Source organism: Mus caroli, unplaced genomic scaffold, assembly GCF_978045245.1.
Source record: "Mus caroli unplaced genomic scaffold, Mus_caroli_1 scaffold_16, whole genome shotgun sequence".
Taxonomy (NCBI): Eukaryota; Metazoa; Chordata; class Mammalia; order Rodentia; family Muridae; genus Mus; species Mus caroli.
Genome location: NW_028227271.1, coordinates 56,112,176 through 56,130,380, shown reverse-complemented (window position 1 = coordinate 56,130,380; position 18,205 = coordinate 56,112,176). Strand labels below are relative to the sequence as shown.

At 30.0% G+C, this 18,205-nt stretch overlaps 1 protein-coding gene across 3 annotated transcripts in view; it reads right to left on the bottom strand.

The window, feature by feature from the left end:
* The window catches only part of Csmd3 (CUB and Sushi multiple domains 3), a 1,262,970-nt gene that overhangs the window by 779,853 nt on the left and 464,912 nt on the right, over positions 1 to 18,205 (bottom strand). For 2 of the 3 annotated variants that reach the window (XM_029469819.2, XM_021183659.3), the window contains exon 7: positions 6,095 to 6,406. The exons of the other annotated variant lie outside the window; for it this stretch is intronic. In XM_029469819.2, coding sequence (XP_029325679.1) covers positions 6,095 to 6,406 — 312 coding nt within the window. The remainder of the gene's footprint in view (positions 1 to 6,094; positions 6,407 to 18,205) is intronic. 3 annotated transcript variants of the gene reach the window in all.

The window sequence follows — 18,205 nt, the reverse complement described above, 5'->3', positions numbered from 1 at the left end:
TAAGGTTAAAATAAATCAATGACTATGTAATGTATCATGTCTAACTTACTTTTACTATGGTATGGAAGATCTTTTCTTGAGAAAGAATATGTATTTCTATAATCTGTTGCTATGATCTTTTTATCTTAACATAATGTTTTCTAAAATGAAAATGAAATGAATCAATGAGTATGTATATTACTCATTGCAGGTTCTCCTATAGCTTGTCAAAGAGATTATATATTTTATAAAAATGGTAATGTGATAATACATTAACTGAGATAAAAAAATGAAGAAACAAGCAGACACAGTAGTCTATTATATTGCTCATTTAGGTCAATTTTTAGTTGTACTTGGTATAACTAATACGGTATATAATATGGAGTTATTGTTATTAGAAGTGTTAGAAAGGAAGTATTATACATAAATAAAATTTGAAATAATTTAAAATATATCTTATAGTTAACTCATTTCTAATCCAGTTTTAGATATGACCACATAAATATAATTTTAACCGCAAATATCTGGATTTTAATTATTAAAAGTGATCCTTATTTTTAAATTTATTTATGTTATGTCATTTTACCTTTAAAAATAGCTCACCAATTTCATTGATTTTGGTTTTTGATATATATTTCTATTCAAGAGTTTATCCATTCAAAATATTTTCTATTTTTAATTGTAATTAAACAAAATTTTTACCTTTCAACTTCTATTCAGTGTTTTAGAATTAGTTCAAATATAATCTATAGAACATTCTCTGACTTTATTTCTAAACACATTACTCCCTTCTACCTGTTAATGCATATTGTAAAAAATAGAATGATTAAAATGATTTTTAAAATAAATTTCAGCTCTTTTTACAGATATGTAGACTACTCAGATACCAGTGATTGCCTCGGGAAATGAGAAAATGGGTGACTCTACAAAAGCACGAGGGAAGAAAGTAATTAAGAATGTGGATCATGCAGTGGCAACCTGTATTGATCACACATTTTTGTACTTTTCTTTACAATTCCATGTGTGTAAAAAAGTTAAGACAAATTTGGTGATATTAATAAAACTAGAACTATGTATTAAATATTTTAGCATGCACTAACGTCCCTTTCTTCCTTTTCCTTGTTTTATGTAGTCCTCAAAATCTACATGTCTAGTCCTTTATTGTGGTAAAGGACTCAAACTGATTATTCAAGATCAGAATCCTAAGCAAGGAGAACAGAACAAGGTATCTTCTGAGTTTTCTGATAGTTAAGTTCATTGTATACAATTGCTTTCTGTTACTTATCATAGTTTGAAAGTTCAACAAATTACATAGGAAAACTATTGGAAATTCATCCCTAAGGGGAGTATAAGGATCCTTGTTAAATACATACTTTAAGACTATTAATTGTTTTAAAAAGTGATATGGAAATGGACATAGTAGCCGGGCGTGGTGGCGCACGCCTTTAATCCCAGCACTTGGGAGGCAGAGGCACGGGGATTTCTGAGTTCAAGGCCAGCCTGGTCTACAGAGTGAGTTCCAGGACAGCCAGCGCTACACAGAGAAACCCTGTCTCGAAAAACAAAAAACAAAGAAACAAAACAAAACAAAACAAAAAAAGAAATGGACATAGTGAAGTACAACAACATACTCAGTTAAGCTTTATATGACTAAGTACAAAATGCCATACTAGATATAGTTTGCATAGTTTTGTTTTATTAAGTACTATTTATTTTAACTAAGATATCTCAATTTATTTCACTTATTAAAAATGATATAAAAATAGCTTCTGATGATTAGAAGTGCCAAAAATAAAAATAACTGCAATATGAGTTTAAAAAAAAATCAATGAAAATTAGAAATGTCATAGTACAAAATAATATTAATTTATGGGCGTTCAAGAACCTACCTTAAAGAAAACTCTCTAGTGTTTACTCTTTAGGGGAGAAGTGAGCTCAGCAAAGAGCATGCACTATACCATATTTGTGTTTGAACAAAAGAAATGGATGGATTGTATGACTTATTTCTGTTTAATTAAAGGTTTCTTTTGAGTTTTAAAGTATGTATAAAACCTGTAATAAGTCATTTTATGTTCATTAATTGGGAATTTTATATACAATATAAATAGCAAAATAATAACACAATGTTATGGGGATATTATTTTATTATGCTTATTTTATTGTAAGAGTTTTAATAGTGATGAAATATAAAGGACAATCTTTTTCTTTAAAACTATCCCAGAGATAGGATATTGTAGTAAGCAATGGTCATTTAGAATTTCTCTAACTTAAATTCATCTCCTTGGTAGCTCTATTGTGAATATTTTTATTCGTTTAACTGATCTTTTAAAAATACATCTGTGGGAGCAAAACTATACTTTGAAAAATAAATGAAGCAAGAAGGACCATTAATTCTTTCAATATCTTATCCTAACTGATTCTAAGAGTAAATAAGATAGGTATTATGCCTGGGACTTTTGTATGCATTCACAATAGCAAATTGGGGTCAGGTAGTTTAATGTTTCTAGGGTATCTGTTTCATATCAAGAATTGAAGTAAGAATGGTCTAGATAAAGGGAAACTACAACCAATCAAAATGCAAACTTGCAGAGAGAAGTCTCAAAGGAATATTCTACAAAATAAACTTTATCTTCTAAAGCTCAGGGAATATCATGAAAAAAAGGTTAGAAAGACATTAAGAGTCAGGACAATCAAGAGTGTTCTGTGAGACTGTGTGCCCTAGGATAACAGAAGTCACACCTATGAAGGCTCACTAGCATGACCACTTAAACATGTACTCAACAAGGACAACAAGTAACATGCTATCTTGGACAAAAAATATGTTCACGAGGTTCAATCCTACACAAAACAACTAAGCAGTTCAAGAAGAGTGAGAGTAGAAAAAAATAATCATACCAATTTGTAACTCAATACTAAAAGTTCATCCATGAAAATGTGCATATAAGTAACATTATAAATACTGAGCACCTTAAATTTATGTATTTAGGAATATATATGTATATATGCATATGTAAAAATACATATGCTAAGTATATATGCATATATAGACATATCTATATGCTATACATCATTTGAGTGCATATAAGTTATATATACTATATACTGTATATATGTGTAGTATACACATATGTATATTAATCTATGTATATAGTATACAAATATTATATATACACATACTATACACATACATATATACTATGTATACATATAACCCTTAAATATATATATGTTTATGCATACAAGTATTTACAAAAAAGAGGTCATGAATTGGAAAGAATTCAGGGAATTGCTTATGGGACAGTTAGGGCAATAGGGGAAAGTGGAAAGGGTGGAATTATAATCCTCAAAAATAAAATATATAATAAAATTATTTGAAGAGATAAAAGAAACCTGGGTCTATTAGACAAACTGAAAGAAAACACATTTGGATATTTAAGAAAGGAAGGGAAAGGAAAGAAAGAAGGGACTGAGAGAAGAAGGAAGGAAAGGAGGGAGGGAGGAAGGAAGGAAGGAAGGAAGGGAGGGAGGGAGGGAGGGAGGGAGGAAGGAAGGAGCTACTTTGTGAGAGCTGTAGGAGATAAATGTGGAGATTGAGGCAATAGTCATATTCTAAACTCCTATACCATCAGTATAGCTTTGCTAAACAGGATTTACAAACTGGCCAAACTCTAGGAGATGGAGAATACAATAGATAATGAAAGGAAGTGATTTGTATTGAGTTAATCATTTTAAATGATCCATGCACTCTATACAACTTGTTTCTTTTTCTAAAGAGTCATGGGTGTTATAAAATATTCTCACAAAACTAAGTTGGATTTCTCTATGAATTTTATCAAAAACAGATTTTTTTAATGTAGGAGTCATGTTATTCATGCCCCATAACCCCTACCCTGTTTCTCAAGAATCATGCAGTTATATAGTAGGAACTAAACTAATTTATTTTTAAAGAATATGGCTTTGATATTCACCTAACACCATTTAAGTATATGAAGTTGTTAAAAATAGTCTTTGAAGAATGTTTCTTGTCAGAAAATATAGCTATTATTTTAGGGTTTTCAAAACAATATTCAAATCGAATAATAGAAATGCTTTACTCTTAAAGTAATAGAGACAGGTAATGTCTGCCTCATCGTATTAGTAACTTTCTTCTAAAAATACAAAATACACTGGATAAATAGAATCAATTGAAGAATTATCAGATACAGGAGTTACAGTAAGATCAACTTCGATTAAATTTAATTTGGTAGAAATATAACAATTTAATTGGCTGAAAATAATAATGACAATAGAAAATAAATGGCATCCTATAATCTTTTTTCTATTATGTCACTTAAAAAATGAATATTTCCAAGGAAGATTTGTATCACAAAATGAGTAATGTCTAAAATCATTTTTAAATTAATTCAGATAGGAAACAAGTCTTTTAAACTGTACTAAAATATTCTAAAATTAGCTGAGACATGGTTTCAGATCTACCAAGGGGATTCTCTCGATACTAAAGTTTATATTAATATAATATAATATAATATAATATAATATAATATAATATAATATATTAATATATTTACTTTTTATAGGAAATCAATTTACTACTCTTACTAACTCTAGTAATTTATCTTTTCTATTTTAATTCTGAGTAGCTATTACTCTAAGGTCTACAAACTATTGGTTTGAATTCCAAAGAGTTTCACAAAAGACGATGGGAAATTTGAGCAAGACTTAATTTTCATAATATTTCACTTATGTGGTAGACATTATGAGTCATCTTGTTTCCTGTTTTTTAATGATAGTCATTATGGAGTAGCTCAATACCCCTAGTAATAGGATTTTTTTGTAAATTTTAATATAAATCTTTTCCTTTATTATTAGTAGTATTTGTAATAGAATGTCAATAGAAATACAAGTTAATGCTAATATACTGCTTTAAAAGAAATTACCGGATGATGAAATTTTATGTTAGAATGCATGATTTAAATAACTATTGCAAGTATTTTCAAGGTAAATTAAAGTGGAAATAAGCTTCTTTCTGAGACATAGTTTGTTTGATTTTCTTTTCTACTCCTTATGTCACCAGATCTTAATTTCTCTGAATGTGTGCTCAAAATCGTTTTTTAAAATTACGTATATTATGATCTATGTGAAGTATTCACATCTACAGTAATAAGCCATATGCAGATTAAAGGGCATATGTGAGCCCTAGTAGGAATTGGGATGTCTGTCTTATCTATTCAGTGTGTTCACTAGATTAATGCTTCCAATTATGCACATCTTGATAGAAGTGAACTCTTTATTTTCTTTTGGCACTAGTGAGGTTTTTTTTTTAATCTATATTTAAGTATTTCACTACCAAGAAAGTAAAGAAAACTCTGATTGCTGTTTTCCCTAACCTTACTAATTAAGGTTAGAGAATTTAATTGAGTTGAAATTCTTACAGTGTATTTTCCCTGAAAGCAAACTCTAGTTACCTGTTATTTTACTTTTGAATTCATAACATCAACCATGGCTATTATATTTTCAAAACTGAATTAATATATTTGTATAATTATTAAAATCGTGTCATGAAGGTATACAAAGAAATCACCAGATATGATTTCACTTTCACACAACATTCAATTGTCCTAATTGTTAATTTACACTTTTAAATTTTATGAAAATACTTATAATCCTTACATTATATAGATTCTGTGTGTGCATTTTTGTGCATTTATTTATAGAAAATGTTTTATTCTGTTATTTTATCTCTTAAAACTGTATGGGGTAGTAAGTATTAAGGACAGGTGGTTAACTCTCATTCGAGTTAACCCTTTTAAAAATACTCTGTTCTGCTCTTAACCCTCCGTCTAAATCAATTGCATTGTGATTTGATTTCTTTTTAATTTCTCTTCTTCCAATTTGTTATAATTTATATCTTCTTATCTGCATTGTTCAGCTACTTCAATCTATGTTATTTTTTAAGTTGGCAGAAATATAAGATAAAGAGGAAAGCATCTGAAGGACAGATTATTTCCTTAATTTTTCTATACCTTGGCTCTTACAACTCATTCTCTATTTAGAATTATGACCAAATATAACTTTGGATGTAACTAAATGGGCACAAGTAAAATAACATCAATACCTCTATGAGTAACAACTGCAAGTTCTTTAGTTCTTTCTATCTGTTCAGCATTTCGTGGTCTTCTGCTTGTACTTTGTGTATCTGCTTGATGAGGAGAAAGCTGGTCCTCGCGTGTGTTGGGATCCAGACCTGAATCACTGAGACTCCTTACTTGCACTCGCTGTTCCTCGGAAAGTCTATGGCTGGTGACAGCTGTAACACTGGATACAGTAACATCTGCAGGTGTGCTAGCAACATCAATAGCACCAGTGGCAGTCCTGATATGCTCCTCTAACTCACCAATGGAGGCAGTGAGGGTCAATGGAGAAGAACCTGTGGGACACAGTAGCACTAGATGCTAACTTTTTCTTTTAAATTTTATAGTCTTTTGATAAGTTTAATAATTATATTTTCTACTATTACCATAAGGATAATAAACATGAAGACGTAAAACACAAGCACATCCCTAAGATGTGAAGTACAATGGACCCCCAGGATTCTTTTCAATCTATGAAAGCCATTACACATAAAATAAAACATCCTAACAGAATACATTAAAGTGGATGAAGGTAGAGGAAAAAATTCTTTATAGGTCCCTCAATGTTTTGTTTTCTTTTGAGGTCATCAGGTGAATTTGAGCAAATAAAGTCTTGACAAAATAAACTGTTATAGAACCACACTTTTCTCAAAATTATGCTTTGGATAGTTTAGTTTCCTATCAGTTCAAATTTCTGGGAAAATATATAAAATTTTTCTATTTTAAAACAAGCAAGCTAAAAAACTGAAATTAAAACATGAATAAAATAGTGATGCAAAACTGAGACTCAAAATTATCATGTATTAATGTTCGTTCTCATCTCATTTGCCAGACAAGGATTCAACCTGATAAAGTTTTCAAGGTGATGAGATATTTCTTTATAAGTGTTTCTGTGCTCTCTAAAATTAGTTAAATCACTTAATATCTTTTGCATTTGAAGTTAAATTTTTGGGTAAAAGTTCTTAAATGAATAAAATTAAATGAATTATTTTCTTTAGTGGAAACAACCAATAGCCAATGGAATTATTTGTAGGGACATTATTTTTAACTATATACATTTCTAAATATTAATAGTTCATTATATGTTTGTAACTGATTTATAAGCATGCATTTATATAGGTATGTATCATTACACTCTTTATTATAATTGTAAACAGTGCACTGCACAATTGTCTTCTTTATTAAATTGACAAAGAAGGACTTTCATTTTCTATTCACTTGACATCTAGAAGGGTTGTATTTTCTAGATAAGGCATGTTTCGTATGGAATAAGATACAATCTTATAAAGAAGCATGGAACTTATTGAGAATGTAGTTAAAGGAGTCATTAAATTCTTAACAAGAAAATAATCATTAAATATTAAAGACTGAAAGGTTATTCATATAAGGTTTCTGACTATTGTGAAAGATGTCATTTCCATAATTTCTTTCTAAGTTCATTTATCCTTTGAGTAGAGGAAGACTACTGACTTGTTAGAGTTAATTTTATATGTAGCCACTATGCTGAAGTTATCAGGTGTAGGAGTTCTCTGGAACAATTTTTTTGGGGGGGTCACTTATGAATACTATGATGTCATCCGCAAATAGTGATATCTTGACTTCCACCTTCCCGATTTGTATCCCTTTGATCTCCTTTTGTTGTCTAATTACTCTGGCTAGAACTTTGAGTACTATACTGAATAAATAGGGGGAAGAGTTAACAGCTTTGTCTTGCCCTTGATTTTAATGGGATTGCTTCAAGTTTCTCTCCATTTAGTTTGATGTTGGCTATTGATTTAAAAAAAGTTTCTGAATATTTTTAAAGTAAGTGAATAACATATACTTTGATTTCATATATACTTCCCAATACTTTGCATTTCTCATTACTATGTTTAATTAGTCCTTTAATACAAGCAGGTACATGGTTGTTCATCCTCTCTGAAGGATTAAATAGCAAATGGGTAAGCAGTTGATTGAGGTCCAGCTGTGTTTTTCTCTTCTTACACTGTTCACAAAGTACTAGGTGTGATGATTTTGTTTGCCTAAAACTCAAAAAGTAAGGTGGACAAATATGGAGCCCTTAATTGCTAGGCAGGAAAGCATGAACTGTTGAAATATAAATTGCTATATTCATTCTCAAACTCATTAGCACTTCACAAAAATTATATAATAATTACACATGAAGAAACTAGAGATTAATCATATGTGCCAAATATCAAATTAAATAATTGATGCCTTTAAAAATATTAATCAGAAAATCATTAAGTACCTATATCATTTTGTGGAAGTTCGAATCCACTACATATACAATAGCTGTTTAAATAGGCCTGTGCTGCTTGCTAAAATTAAGTATATCAAGTATATTCCCTATTCATATGAACCAATGAGAACTGCTTATAGGACCTTTGTAGACCAATTTACATAATGAGGCAATTCTATGAAATGATATTCTCATTTCTATGAAAATATCTGATTATTTGATTGGGAATTTAATTGTGCTTTCTGCTTTAAAGTGAAATGGAAGCCAGATTATAAACCTAACATTTAAACATTTTTTGCTTCACTGTAATGTCCAATATTACAAATTACATTTGTAATTTTATTTTTAAGTGGTGTGTGTGGGTGTGTGTGTGTGTGTGTGTCTTCTGGGTAGGTTACTAAGACATCAGATAGGTGGTAGAGAGATGTCTCAGGTAGGTTCTGGTAACTGAGCTCTGGTTTATTTCACGTGCATTGCAACAAGTTTTTGTAACTACTGAGCCACCACTTCAGCTGGCAGACTTTTGATTTCAATTAGTAATTTTAACTAAAAACCTTTCATACTATAAGTATGAAAAATAGCCGAATCTGTACTCTAAAACATTACAATCTAAACCTTGTAACAAAGCTGATCTGAATGAACACACCCGCGACAAAGTCGTCATGATTAATTCAAAAAGATTGCATTTGAGTCAACATTTTCTGATGATTCTTTATTTTTGAAAACAAGCTTTGATTGTGTCTCTAATTAATCACCAGAAAATTTATTTTCTGACTTCAAGAACCACTTTCTTTAATCCCCCAGAACATAGATACTGGCTCAGATTCAACTGGGAATTCAAACATGAGTTTGGCATAATTTAGAGATAGCTCCTTGGAACAAGCTAATCTTGAAGGCTAGAACATTAGACTCATCCTGAGCAGTGGTTACTAGTGATCATTTCCTTCTCCATTACCCAAATATGGTAAGATTGAATGATGGAGCAAGAAAAGCTTCATTTCTATGAAATCAAAGTCTGGCCAAACATGTGTTTCACCAGATATTTATAAATCAGTTATGTCTCACACTTTGCAGTCTATTCCTTCCATCAACACACAAGAATGCAAGAAAAGCAGGGATTTGGGTACTTGGATATTTGCTCATAGCTCTAGACCTGTCTGTACATTCATGCCTGGAGTAAAATAGGCACTCAAAAATATTGAAAATAAATAAAAAGGATTGAATGGATTTAATAATAGAGCCTAAATGAGATTATCAATAAAAAGTAAAATGATTGAAATGTAACTACAAATATTTAACATGGAAAAGTCACATTTCTTACACTGTCATGGTATAAAGGAATTGGAATAGGAAACAGGTTAACTGTGACCTATAGCTTCAAAAACATCACTTTGAGAAAGTGTGATATCTGAACATTTAGTAGCAACCCATTAAACATTGTTTAACCCTTCAAAATGGGATCATGTAATCTGCTGGTATGCTGGGTTTACTTGTAGTATTGAAACATCTCTAAAGTGAAGAGCAAATATGACTTCATGAAAATACACAATAATTACGTTTAACAGAGGTGGATATAAGAATCAAAGTGACCCCTTTACTAAGGCAGGAAAATACCCATTATCATTCTATATTTGCTGTTACTTACATCAAACATAAACCAATTAAGAATAATAATATTCATATCTGTTAGGCTGAGAGTGTATGAAACATGGGTTTTGATTATGTTAATAGATAATTTAAAAATTTAAATTCATTTAAAATGTTCACACATAACTGTCTCATGTGGCAACAGTCAAATGTTGACAAAATTCTTAGAATGAGGTGCATCAACAAGGTAAGATTAAATAAGTAAAATAACTCATCCAATATTAAATTTAATACTTTGCCTTTTTAAAACATGAATTATGCTGTACAATTACAAAATCATTGCCTTTAACAGCACAATAAAACATAGCAAGACATACACCCAAATTAAAGGAAAAAAAATGCACATCCAAAAAAACCATTTTCATCACGTAAAATAGAATCATGTATTTAAAATGTGGTCTAACAAAATTAGGTTGCCTTGTAAGTAGTTAAATTGAGTTATATTTTATAATAATTTATACAACATGAAGCATATCTAAAATATAAATTTATTATTAACAAGACATTTTGCATATGACAAAATAAAAATGAAATGATTTACATATACAAAACATGCTCTTTCAAATCATGAGGGCATGTCACATTTCAGATCATGAAAATGGAGAATGGCATATGTTATACATGCAAATTATAAAATTCAGAAATGGTGTGTACAACATCCAATGTGGATTTATGATGTATTTTAATAAAATTTATCATTGTAAAAATTTTAAAATATTAACAATAAATATGTGACATAATAAACATTAGCCATGATAAAACCATAACTTAGAGAATGTACAAAATGCTATCTTATAAAAAGACTTAATTTGAAATTCTTTTTTATTTTTTCTATTTTTTTAATTTGATAATAGTTGATATTTTTAAAAATATTTTTATTACGTATTTTCCTCTAATTCAAGGATTATGACACATTGATTTCTAATTATTAGTATTGTGCTAAACTTGAGTGTAGCTCCCCAAAAATTTAAAAAATGAACACATTAAATGTGCATCAAGAATCAAAGAAGATTTTCATAGGTTTTTGTTTGAGCATCGCTTTGTGCAGGTTCTCTTCCATAGTTCCTGTCATTTCTGTAATTTCATTATTTTACTTGACACATGTCAGTGAAAGTTTACAAAGTAAATAATAACAACAACAATAATAATAATGACATGTAGTGGTGAAAATGTAATAAACATTTACAGTGAAAGCATGCAAAACAAAGACTGCATCCATTTCTATCCAAACTAAAATAATGCCAAAAGAAAATCAAAATATTTCTAATTTTGCAATTATATTTGAGTTATCATTTACATATTCTATTAATTTTTGATCATTTAAGTCAATTTGTATTTTGTTTTTCTCATTGTTTCGAGTATCACTTACACAGATTTGCAAGAGAAAATTCCAACAGGTGAGAATACTACCAAAATCATTTAACTTGATGTGTAAAATCACAGGATGCCTCTGCTTTGTTATGTCTGGCGTTAGTATTCTAAATAAGCACATTGTAACTGAGAATTTTGCATCTCAAGGGTAATAGTAGTCACAAGTTCATTGTAACTGAGAATTTTGCATCTCAAGGGTAATAGTAGTCACAAGTTCATTGTAACTGAGAATTTTGCATCTCAAGGGTAATAGTAGTCACAAGTTCAAAGCTGTGTCCACTTGGGTTAAATAGTTTGAATCCATCCAACAATGCATTTATGTAAATGCTCAAATTGGAGAATTGTAAAATGAGACAGCAAATCCTTGAAAAGATAGAGAGTTGTGTTTTTCAATCAACTTCTTTATATAAAACTGTCACTGTCCAGAAGCATTTAATGTTACTATTAAAAAATTTAACAAAGTAAGGTTAAGAATAATTCTATATTGATCTTATGAAGTTATTGAAACACAAAATAAATGCATCATCTCCAGTATACTTTTTAAGTTTAATCTTTCTCAATGAATATGAATATAATTTACCCTAGTAATTAAGTAGCAACTTTAAAATTCAAAAGTACTGTAGCTTGTGTTTAGATTCTGAAGTGATGAAATGTGAGAAAACCATGTTGCTGAAAATTTTAAAGAATGAATTAATCAATAATATGTATCCAATGATATCATGATCTGTAAGGAATATAGGTAAGTACATACTGATTTAAAATGTAGTTGAAAGTTTGGAAATAAATATCTTTATAGATTTGTATTGCCAAATGTTCATGCTCCTAAGTTAACCATATCTTCTATGCTTAATAGGAAATACAAATGAATAATAAATTTTCTATTGGACTGGCTATTATGCATTGAGTACAAACTGTCATACTGATAGATGTCAAAATGAACAAATAAGACTTTACACTAAAAATGAAATTCATAAGAATTTATTCAGCAAGTATATCACATCTATTGAATCAATACTGTCAATAAGATTATCATAAAATCAATATTAAACAAATTATGTGTCAAGTTATTTGACATACAAAATTAATCCCATAATCTGAGTTGTTTAAAGTGATGATGAATTCACATATCAAGTAACAATAAGTTTCTATTGAAAATGATTGGCAGAAATATTGTACAACATCCATGGGCTTGTTGTGTTGATCACAATGAAAACACAACATTTAAATGTGAATATATGAATAGTATAATAAATAATAAATTTTGAAAAAAATACGTGAAAAAGAATTTTTTATAACAATAAAAAATAGAATCAATAAAATGTTTTTGACAATCTTGTTACTATTACCTTTCTTGTTAAATAATCATGAATTGTTTCACATGTTGATTAGAGTTAAGCTACAGTGTCATAGATAAGCAACAAGTTATCCTCATGGATTTACATTTTGGATACCCCAACTACACATTACTTGAAGAAATCCACAAAACATTAGTTGAATGTTATTTTTAAGCACAATTATCTTCCCAGAAGCCACAATGGTGACATTGAAAACCTACTACACAGATCTTTGAATGAGAATAATTGCAAGCATCTTATGTCTTGCAACATCTCCCTATAACGTTTTAATCTAATAGTTTAAAGCTCATTACAAAGAGATCTTCTCATTCAAATAGAGAAGTATTCGGGATTAACTGTCATCCCCAAACAAAGAAAATGTTGCATTTACTTGACATATACATGGAAGATTCAGAGCTATTATTATGAAAAAATGCAATATATCTTCTTCCATTACTTTATATCTAAACCCATACCTTTATACTCATCCTGTTTTAGTAAAACATATGAATTAATAGTAACTTTAAATCAGACATTATATTCTTTATATTTATATACTCTACTTACACTTAAAACTTGTTTAAACATTTACCTAATTTTGACCAGAAGATAAATATGTAAAAATAAATATGTAAAATGTTTAAATACAGAATTCTCTTCTTCCTCCAAAATGAGTATTTTATTCTATTCTTCACTTAGGAATTATACTATTAAGTGCTTGATTGTTAATGTATAAATATTACTAGGAAATTAGACATGACCAGATATGTCTAAATGATATATGGAGAGATATACATTACAACTGAATTTATATTTCACATCCAAGAATAGAAGTATACTGAGAATTTCATATGCATGTACAGAAAAGAGGTTATAATAAAAGGAGGAAAAAACATTTGATAATTGGAAATTTTCTCTTGTATAGTTTCTCATTTGGCTCCACACCCTTTCTTTCATTTCATGATACCTGTTTCTAAAACCATATATATATGTATATATATGGAAATGCTGAGCTGAGGTTCAGCTTTGTTCCTATACTATTCCTATACTATAGATGCTAGTGAAAAGAAATAAGAAGCCTTTCTCTGACCTCTCTTATTGCTCTTTAATTTTGAGGAATATCATTTTATAAAGCTATAACTTTCGTTTTGTTTCCTTCTCCATGTGTGTTCCATCTTGAGAAAAGGGTGCTGTAACTTTAAATGTATCTTTTATAGTACACCTTGTATTATGTTTACATATATTATATGACTTAAAGAAATAGAACAGCTGACCTTACATCCACCATTTTCTTTGTGTTTATGTATACTGATAATCAGATGATACTAAAAGAATTTTTTTGTAGATTTGGGTATTTCCTACTCAGAATTATTTTCTATAAGATATAAGTACTATAGAAAATGCAATCTAGGTTTTCACGTTGATGTTTGTAATTATTATTTTTTCCTAAGTAAAGAAATACTAGGCAAAAATTAGAAGATGTGTAACTTAGAGAGGAGTAGAAAATCATTGGACTATTTAACGAAATTTATTCAGATAAACTTGCTTAACATAAATTAATCACTGTTCCCACAAATTACTGTATGACCAGAAGATCTAGTCACATTATTTTCAGCTGGGTGCAAGAGAGGTATGGTTGGATAGGAATGAGCTAGTGTTCTGTAGGAAAGACTATTATGGGAATTATTGTAGAAAGGTTGCTGAGAAACTGGTGAAAATTGTCAGAAGTAGGTTAAAGTAATGGAGAACAGTAAAAACGCAGGCCAAAACGTTCTTATTTTCCTGCAGCAGACACACTGTATAACATTTTCATGTGTTATAAGAGGAAGTTATATTAGAAAAACTTGTTAGAAAGAAAGTCATTGTATTAGAAAATAACAGGTAAGAAGCAAAATACAAATATTAGGGTTATCTTTAAAGTAAATAGTGCAATGCTATTTAAAAAATGTTGTCAATACTATAAACAAATTGCACAAGTATACATGGCTTATATTTAGCATTAAGTGTCCTTGAAATTTTAGATTGGGTATGGAATAGAGGATATGTTATGACTAAAGTAAACTTTAGTTACTACAGAAAGAAAACTAAATGAGAAATGTCACAGAAATGATTAATTTTAACACTGTGACATCTGGTCAACACTCTTTGACTCTTAATTGTCTCGGGGTACAGAATTTATGGTGATATATATCTCAGTATTAGTTAATTAAATAGAATCTCTTTTAAAGCCTTCCTGAAGATGAGATAAATAAATTTATGTTTTAATTGCAAAATAATTCTACATAATAATAATATATTTGATAAGACAGAAAATAGACAGTGAACTGCAGAAAAATTTGCAAGTTATTTGTCCTTTTGTATCTTCTGAAATATTGAAGAAAACAACTGAATTTTGCACTCATTTCAGAGACAGCAATTTTACACCTATACAAATATTGTTTTGAAAAGAGATTTTTTTCTATCTATCCTTATGTTTCCATTTTAAATATTCTAAGTTTAAAATTACTACATCCATACTTTTTTCTTTCTCTCCTTCCTATATCACAGACACATATTAAGTACCATATGTAGCACACACACACATACACACACACATGATTTACATATATATGTAAAACAAGAATATATTTATATTTATATATATATATATATATACATATATATGGTATTTTTAGCTATCTCTTTCTCAGAAGACTAGTATGGGAATATAAATAATAAAAATAATACAATATGCTTTATATTGGATTCTCATCGGAAAATGAATGGAAAACTTTAAACTATGCACATATGAAACTGTGACGCTTTTAAGCAATGTCCATTGCTTATAATACCATAAGATTATTTCTGTTAGAAAAGGAAGGAATGTTGTTTAGATATAATTCAGAAAAATATATCAAGGAAACTGAAATGTATACTCAAGGCACTGTAAATCATTTGGCATGGTAGAAATTGTAAAAAAATGATAGTAGAAGCTAAACATTTAAAAGGGAAGACATTTCAAATTTGCTTCAAGAGACAATGTATCAAAAATAATCTCAAGCAGAAGATTGATGTGACAAGATTGGCATTCTGGAAAGGTTGTTCAAATGATAAAGTGGACACAGTGCTAAAGGCATATATGAACTGAGGACAGAATAAATATTTAATGTATACAGCCATGTGGCTATGAAACACTTAAAATTAAAATCCTAGATTTAGTAAATACAAATATAAAACAGCTAAATTTGAATGTCAGAAAATCTTCAACTTGATTTTTGTGGTATTGTTTTATGTTTCTTCTTATTTAATTTTGACTACATGTATATTAACTGCAATACTTGAGGCACATTTATAATGTAACATTCATTATTTATTTGAATTGAAAATGCTGAGCAGTACATGAAAATTATCATTTTAAATCATTTTATTTATTTATTTATTTTTATTTATTTTTGTTATTTTTTTATTTTTTTGGTTTTTAGAGACAGGGTTTCTCTGTATAGCTCTGGATCTCCTGGAACTTGTAGACCAGGCTGGCCTCGAACTCAGAAATCCGCCTGCCTCTGCCTCCCGAGTGCTGGGATTAAAGACGTGTGCCACCATGCCCGGTTTAAATCCCTTGTATATAATGTAAATAAAATTAAGTAAGAAAATATTGATCCTTTGAATGAGAGTACGTTTTTGGTTAATGCTATTAAAATTCCTTCAGTTTCACAGTGGACATGATGACATCACAAAAACAAGAGTTTTGAAGACTTTTTTTTATTAAGGAAAAATAGATAGAAGGCTTAAAATTGAAGCTCTCCTAAAAACTTAATCCTTAAAACCAATTTGCAAGATACATGACAACAAATACTGGATACAATTTTTAATCTGTAATCATGTAGTAAAACTTTTTTGGGTTTTTAGTATCTTACAGATGATACCAAATAGCAACTATTGGATTCAATTCCCTCTACTTTTCTCCCCTTTCCCCTCTCTCTTTTCTCTCTCTTCTCTGTCTCTTCTCTCTCTCTCTTTCTCTCTCTCTCTCTCTCTCTCTCTCTCTCTCTCTCTCTCTCTCTCTCTCTCATTAACATACATGCACATAAAATTACTGAGCCATTATTATATGCCATTAGAGCATCAAAAACAACTTTCTATATGATTACATAATACATGATCTATAAAGTCTTGGTCGTTTCGTATAGCGTATCAAAGATACTATACTTCTAAAAGGTCCTGGCTCTATTCAAAATATAGCCTTAAACAGTGACAGGTCCAAAGTGGGATCCAGCTCAAGGGAAGATGCCAAGGCCTGAAACTGTTACTGAGGCTATGGAGAGCTCAGAGAAAGGAACTTATCATGACCACATTCCGGAAGACCCAACGAGCAGTTGAAAGAGTCAGATGCAGATATTTGCACCTAACCAATGGATAGAAGCAGCTGACCCCCCTGGTTGAATTATGGAAAGGCTGGAAGAAGCTGAGGAGGAGGGTGACCTATAGGAGGACCAGCAGTTTCAATTAACTTGGAACCCTGAGATCTCTTAAACACTGGACCACCAACAACCAGGCAGCAAACATCAGCAGCTGATATGAGGCCCCCAACACATATACAGCAGAGGACTGCTGGTTCTAGGTTCAGAGAATCTTCTCTAACCCTCAAGAGACTGGAGGCCCCCCCAGGTCCTGGGGAGGTGAGTTGGGGGGTGGGATGGGGACATTCTCTTGGAGATGGTGGTGGAGTTGGGTAGGAGGAGGATAAAGTCTAGACTGTAAAAAAAGATTATAGAATAAATTTTAAAAAGTGATGCATGCCCTCAAATGTATTGGAATGTAAGAACAAAGTTACATTTTCTGCACATTTGCGTTTACTTTGCAAATACATATTATAAATTATGATGTATGAATACATAAAATGTAAACAGCAATGTCAAATTTTGCTCTTTTAAATAATTTATTTTCTGTTTCATCTAATACACCTCTATTACTAAATTTACATCTTTAATAGTTGCGTGTTTTCCTCTTATAAAATCATCTTAGTAATCTAATAATATCATCTTTTGAAAATAGTCTTTCACTCATCTGTTACTAAAGCCCATTAATCCTCCTCATGGTTACTAAATATACTTCTGCTTGTTACTGCCTTGAACATTCAACATGAACCAAGTATCTGCAAAATTGTATTATTTAAACGGTACCTTTATAAAGACGTTTTCAAATTCTATAAAACTTTATGAAACCAATGCTCATTTTCTGTCCTCTAATTTTTGGTTTTGTGTGAAAAGAACATTTATTAATAAAAACAAAAAAAATGAACTTAAGCATATCTTTCTCTGGATTCAATACCTTTTATAGGCATTACATGATGAATTGATGACATTCCATAGAGCTTCTGGTATGAATAGATTAACTTTGGTCTGCTGGGAGCTTGTTGAATTTCATTTTTCTTATCTTGGGATGTGTACTTAGCTGCTTTTTTTAGTATGCTCCTGTAACTTTACAGTAAAGGGTATTGAATTTTGTCAAGAATGGGTTTTCTG